The sequence below is a fragment of the Coregonus lavaretus genome, assembly GCF_964263955.1.
Source record: "Coregonus lavaretus genome assembly, chromosome: 7".
NCBI classification, from domain to species: Eukaryota; Metazoa; Chordata; class Actinopteri; order Salmoniformes; family Salmonidae; genus Coregonus; species Coregonus lavaretus.
In genome coordinates this window covers 59,323,100-59,329,971 of record NC_139994.1, presented here as the reverse complement: position 1 = coordinate 59,329,971, position 6,872 = coordinate 59,323,100, and the positions used below count along the sequence as shown (strand labels likewise).

The following is a 6,872-nucleotide window of genomic DNA, read 5'->3' as shown; positions in this document are numbered from 1 at the left end:
TGAGCAAACAGAGTTCATGTTCTCTCTGCAAATGTAAGAAGATAGAGGTAAGAAAGACAAAACAAAGAAAAGAGAGAAAACTTCAGCTATGGACTGAAAGGAGACCAAGCGGAACAGAGTGATGGGTTCTTGGAACACAGACAGGTCTTTGTCTGATAATTCTCCTGCTCATGGAATTATTGAAGAAAACAAAACAATTTTGAAGTGTCATAACTGGATATCTGCCTTGAAGGCCTGGTGGGGATGGTGTGTGGTTGTGTGTGTATGTTTGTGTGTATGTGCTTGTGTGTGTATGTGCCTGTGTGTGTGTTGGTGGAGAGTGTGGGATATGGGGGGTATGACTGGGTCCCATGCTATTTCCATAAACTGACTTATGAAAACCATACGACACTCTTAGAAAGAAAGAAATACACAGTGCAGTGCACCTCCCCCAACCCTCCCCAAGACACTCACAGGCAACTCTCTCTCTCTCTCTCTCTCTCTCTCTCTCTCTCTCTCTCTCTCTCTCTCTCTCTCTCTCACTCACACACACACACACACACACATTGAGAACCCCCCGCCTCTTCCAAAAACATATAATTATTTGTTCAATTCCGTCCCTCTTTCCTTCGCTCCTTCCCCCCCTCTCTCGCTCTCTCTCGCTCCCTCCCTCCCTCTTTCCCACTGCCTCTCTCTCTCCCTCCCTCTCTCTCTCTTCCCACGCCCTCTCTCTCTCTCTCTGAAATCTCGGGACCATCTGCAAGCACTCAACACCGGCACAGAACTCCGTTAGCAGGGAAGAGTGAGGTAGTTGGAGAGAGAGAGAGAGAGAGAGGTTTGGAGAGATAAAGTGCAGATGAAGAGAGAAAAGTTTGGATGAGAAGGAAAAAAACAAGTAAGAAACAAATACTAAACAAGTTGAAGAGGAGAAAGAGAAGAAAAATAAAAAGAGAGAGAAGAAGAAGAGTGAGCTAAGGATGGGCTCCCCAGTGCGCTGTACTGCTGCTGTAGTCGTCTCACTACTGGGTCTCCTCTACTATAGTCCCCCTGTATTGGGCCAGGAGCTACAGGAGAGGGACGCTCTGTGCAACGAGGACGGCTGCTTCGTAGTCTACTTTCAGCGCAAGACCTTCCTGGACTCCTGGAGGAGTTGCAAGGAGAAGGGAGGCAATCTGGCCACAGTCAAACTCCAGGAGGAGGCTGACACGATCGCTGCTCTCTTCTCCAGCGTGGAGCTACGGAGCCCCAGAACCATGGTCCGGGTGTGGATCGGTCTCCAGAGACAGCCTCGTCAGTGTACCGCCTCTCGCCCTCTCCGTGGGTTCACCTGGACTACGGGTGACCAGGATACCCAGTACACAAACTGGCTCAGGGGCGACTCGCCCAGCACCTGTTCGGCCCCGCGCTGTGTGGTTATGACCTATGGCACAGCCGCCCACGAGCAGCATGATAATTTTAAATGGCTGGACGGCTCATGTTCGGTGCCAGTGGATGGTTACCTGTGCCGCTACACCTACAAGGGCATGTGCCCGGCGGTTTGGAGAGAGGGGGGCGGCAACGCCCTCTATAGTACCCCCTTCAGCCTCCTCAGTAGCCTCCTTACCCACGTGCCCTTTGGATCTGTAGCCACGATGCCCTGCCCGGGGCGCACCGAGGAGGAGCAGTCAGTGTTGTGTATGCTGAGGGAGGATGGCACTGTGGGGTGGTCCAGGGAGATGCCCCTCTGCACCGACACCACAGAGAAGAGCTGGTGTGATCAGGACAATGGAGGGTGCGAGCATTTCTGCCGGGAGGCCGGGGAACACTACTACTGTGAGTGCTCGGACGGCTTCCAGCTCGGTGACAATGGGCAGACATGTGGCGCTGTCGACCCGTGCCACAGTGCCCCCTGCGAGTTCGAATGCCTTCCCCTGTCGGACGGCTACCGCTGCGCCTGCCCCGAAGGCTACATGCTGGCCCCGGATGAGCGTGGCTGCCTGGATGTAGATGAGTGCCTGCAGAGCCCCTGCGAGCAGCTGTGCGTCAACGCCCCGGGGGCCTTCGAGTGCCGCTGCCGTGAGGGCTACCGGCCGGACGAGGAGGGCGAGTGTGAGGATGTGGACGAGTGCATGGAGGACCCATGCGAGCACGCCTGCGAGAACACGCCTGGCTCCCACGTCTGCCACTGCCACCTGGGCTTCTCCCCCCTGCCCGAGGACCCCTCCCACTGCCAGGACACCGACGAGTGTCAGATCCCTGGGACATGTCAGCAGATGTGTGTGAACTACGAGGGGGGCTTCGAGTGTTACTGCGAGGTGGGCTACGAGCTACTCTCTGACCACTTCTCATGCAGGAAGATAGGTGAGGGTGAGGACTCAACCACCGCAGCCACGCCCTCTTACCCCTGGGTCACCCGCCAACCCGGCCCCAAGTGGGACCCCCAGGAACCCGTGTACCACTGGACCCCCCAGCAGGCCAACACCGACTGGCCCCCGGAGGAGGAAGAGTCCCTGGACTGGCTCACAGACCCTCCCAGGCTGGAGAGTGACATTATCTGGGTCACCAGCGCACCCCAGGAGGAGCCAGTCCTAAACTACAACCCATTCCTGGTCCCCCCCACGGAAGAGCCAGAGGTGGAGGAGGAAGAAGAGGAGGAGTATACACCCGGCTGGGACATCATGAATTGGAATGCCCCAGCCAAGGTCCAGCCAGAGTTGGAACCCACGCCCAGTCTCTCTCCCAGCCCCACATCCGACACATCCCCCACCCCAACTCCCACACCTGACTGGTATGAGGAGGAGGAGGATGACGAAACCACTACCAGTCCCTCAGTCCTCCCCACCTCCACAATCTCGGGAGGGGCATGGAACTGGTTCTGGATCAGTCCCACCACCTCCAGCCAGGAAGAAGGACTTACCATGTGGCAGGAGCCAATCACTGACCAGTACGTCCCCGCATCCAACTATGATGAAGCTGAGGAGAATGAGGAAGAGAGGGGAATTGACGATGAATGGGTGATATCCCCCCCAGAGATGGGCCAGGGTGAGAACCAGAAACAGCACACCCCCTCCCTGCCTCCTCCCCTGGCTCCCCAAACTCCCCTCACCCCCGACCAGAGCGTTAAAGAGGTGGAGGTGGAGGTGGAGGATGAGAGGGGGCCGCCCCAGGAGGACGAGGTGGAGGGGGATGAGAGGGGGCCGCCCCAGGAGGACGAGGTGGAGTGGGAGGATGAGAGGGGGCCGCCCCAGGAGGACGAGGTGGAGGGGAAGGATGAGAGGGGTCCACCCCAGGAGGACGAGGTGGAGGGGGAGGATGAGAGTGGGCCGCCCCAGGAGGACGAGGTGGAGGGGGAGGATGAGAGGGGGCCGCCCCAGGAGGACGAGGTGGAGGGGAAGGATGAGAGGGGGCCGCCCCAGGAGGACGAGGTGGAGGGGGAGGATGAGAGGGGGCCGCCCCAGGAGGATGAGAGCAGCCAGAAGCAGGATGGTGTCAACTGGCTGCTGGTAGGCCTCCTGGTGCCACTCTGCATCTTCATCGTGGTGATGGTGGCACTGGGCATCATCTACTGCACCCGCTGCGCCGTCACGCCACGCAACAAGTCCGCCACCGACTGCTACCATTGGATCTCCGGGGCACACGACAAGCAGGGCGCGCCCAATCCCAGCAAGGGGATGCAGTCACATGTTTAAACAGACGAATGAGGAAAGACTTGTACATAAATAAACTGTTTTATAAATAAGAGGATAGGAAATGAAGAAGGTGAGAGAGGACTTGGGTGGTTATTTTACTGTTTATTGCCTCCTCCCACCATCACTCTGTTGCCGTCCTGTGACTCTGTGAACACTTGGATGTTTCTGTGGAATATCGGTTGAAAGAGAAGAAAGAGGAAGCAATACTAAAAGAACACTGATCCTTTTCTTGGGGTGCTTTGACATGTGGTAGAAAAAAACGTATTATTGTTGCTTACACTGATCTCACGGCACAAGGTATATGATCACTATATGATTGCACTATAGGGTCATAATAGAAACCATCCATTGGGATTGTTGTTGAATACGTCATCTGGTTATATTTACAGATGCTGTGGGAATATACTGTTAATATATCACCAGTGCCACCTGAAAGCCAAAGCCAAAGACCTATACTGTAGCTTATAGCATTTTTGTAGTCAATGAAATCTGGGTGTCTGCATCTTTCAAACAAACGCTCAGGTTTTAATGCCCAATTGAGCTCATTTCCCAAAGTGTGGCATCACAAATGACTATTTTTGTCAACTTCGTTAAAGAAGCAGTTTTTTATTTACCTCAGAAGTTGGTGAATGAAGGCGGTTGTGTTTCACGCCCCTTTGCAGGACAACAGGCATTTCGGCAGTTGGACCAAACTATGCAAGCATGACTGTCATGACGCTGTTGACGGTCATGACCCTGTTGACTGTCATGACCCTGTTGACGGTCATGACCCTGTTGACGGTCATGACGCTGTTGACGGTCATGACGCTGTTGAGAAAAAGCAATCACTTGGATATGACTTTTATGCTTGTGCTTTTTTAAGTACCCGAACAAATCAATTCACACCGCAGACCAAATTTGTTTTATACAGTACGCGTGTATATATGTGTTTGATTGACTGTTTTTGTATATGTACTGTATAGTTTGTAGCAATGACGTTTCCATAAAATGTATTAGTGTCATGATTCCTGATTGAATGAAGTGCCTTTTGTTACATGTAGAACTCTTGATAATGTCATGGAATGTCTGTCTGTCTGAGGGGATGGTTCCTTCCATTCAACTTCAATTGAACTAACTCTCCTAGTCCTCTCACCCATATTCCTCATGTAGGTTAGAGTGCAGATGTAAGATGTGTTTGTATTACAGACTGCCTGGACTGTAATGGGGGTCACAGGCTACCGATTGACTTCACCATTGGCCTTGTTAGTGGACTTGTGATCTTTCAATCGCTCCCCAGTCCCATGTCACATAACTCTTTAGCACGTCCCACTCCCTCTTGTCACAGGCCTGCCCTTAACATTCTATGGACTTTATTAATAGCCATGATGGAACAGTACCAACATTTAGGGTTTGAAGTCAATGCACCTTCTAGCAACCTTTGACAGTAACTGCAGTCCCCATTCAAAGGATGGCTTGCACTCGTAAATGACAGACAATAAACAATGACAGACAATGAAATCAATCTAAGATGTGCCTTCTGATCTAAGGACTGTGAAATGCTTTTTCATTTTTGTTACCCATTACGTTTTAAGTAATTGCTAATTAAAATGTTACGATAAGGGTTCTATCGATGTTCATGTCTTGTGTTTTAATGGTTCACGGTCCAATCACTTCATGATGTAACGCTATCTGCTTCAGGAGACATGTTGAAATCACAGTTTGAAATGGATTCCTTGTGCAGAGAGAGTATATGGAAGCAGCAGTAAGTCGAAGAGGCCCTATTGGGTGTTTAAATAAACACCTTAAGACGCCCTTCCGCGCTGAGAGGAGAGGCGGGAGGGTGTGTGAACGTAGGAATACCACAGCTCTGCAACAAACACAACGTTTAGAATCCGTCCATCAAAGCCCATAAGGGGTGGGAAATTATTCATAAAAACTCTCCCACAACAATCTCTCTTTATTAGGCAACACCCGTCCCCAATACCCAGGAATTGTTTATCAAATCAAATCAAATTGTATTTGTCACATGCGCCGAATACAACAGGTGCAGACTTTACCGTGAAATGCTTTACTTAGGAGCCCTTTCCCAGCAATGCAGAGTTCAAAAGTAAGAAAATACGTGGTTAATAAAATACTCATCTTATCTTAATAGGCAACACCAGTCTCCAATACCCAGGCTGCGTTGTTTGTGCGTCATCACAGCTGGCAGGGTCGGATCCTTATTGCATATTAACGGAATGTGTTGATCACGATCAGACTGGGACTCAGTGTGGAGCTCTAAGGGGGGTCTATTTGTGTTCAATCTCTGATCCATCTGGTCAACTCTCACTGGAGGTCTGCTTCATGGCACGCTGCTCCTCCACCAGAGGCTATCTGATGCCATAGAGATCACAGAGATCTTTATTCATCTCTGTGCCACAGACTGCAGCCAGCCAAAGGCCTCCCTGCGAGGCTGGGCGGTGATCGCTCACAGGGGATAGATGTGTCACTGACCACAGACAATTTTTTTTAGTTAGTATCTTTATTCCTTTCTGTGCCACAGACAGAATGCAGTCAAAGGACGCCCTGTAAGGTGATCGCTCATGGGCCGTTCTGTGTGTTCAGTGTCAGGTTTAGCCACTCAGACAGAGTGGGGTTGTGTTGCTATAGGTTGTTAAGGGGCGCCTCATTGATGATGTAAGCCCCATAGGGACAGGTCTGGTCAGCAACTCTGTCTGCCTTCTGCCATGCTCTGGAGCATCTATCGCTGATCAGCTGATTACGCAATAGGAGTGCCGTCTGGTCATTGAATGGATTGACGCACAAGATTTATATATCGCGAAACGGTGACATCAGCAATATTTTGGCTTCTCCATACGTATGTTCCTGGTTGGCCATCTCCGAAAGCATGAGCGTATCAGGGGAAGAGTGGTGCGCTGGAGCTTTGTCCGGCAAGTTAAGTATTTAATAGACCACAGAAAGGGGTTCTCATTCCTTGGAGTACATCACTGAAGTGATGAGGAAAAGTTCAGGATGGTAACTTCCATTCGATAGTCTGTAATGCTGAATACAAATATAATACAATCAGAATACAAATTGGCGTTAAAACAGTGTGAGTTATTGAAAAATGATAAAGTAAAGTATTTTTCACTAAATTGTAATCACACATCAAAGTGGAGTAGAACGTAAGTCAAATAAAATAAAATCAAATAAACTGTTATTTGTCACATGCGCCGAATACCTTACAGTGAAATGCTAACTTACAAG

The 6,872-nt window shown here is 50.7% G+C and overlaps 1 protein-coding gene across 1 annotated transcript; it reads left to right on the top strand.

The window, feature by feature from the left end:
• Positions 1 to 781: 781 nt before the first annotated feature.
• Positions 782 to 5,251, top strand: cd248a (CD248 molecule, endosialin a). The gene is made up of 2 exons (XM_084165440.1): positions 782 to 3,086; positions 3,390 to 5,251. Exons 1-2 carry the CDS (start codon positions 957 to 959, stop codon positions 3,645 to 3,647), a joined length of 2,388 nt encoding a protein of 795 aa, XP_084021566.1. The 5' UTR covers positions 782 to 956; the 3' UTR covers positions 3,648 to 5,251.
• Positions 5,252 to 6,872: the final 1,621 nt, after the last annotated feature.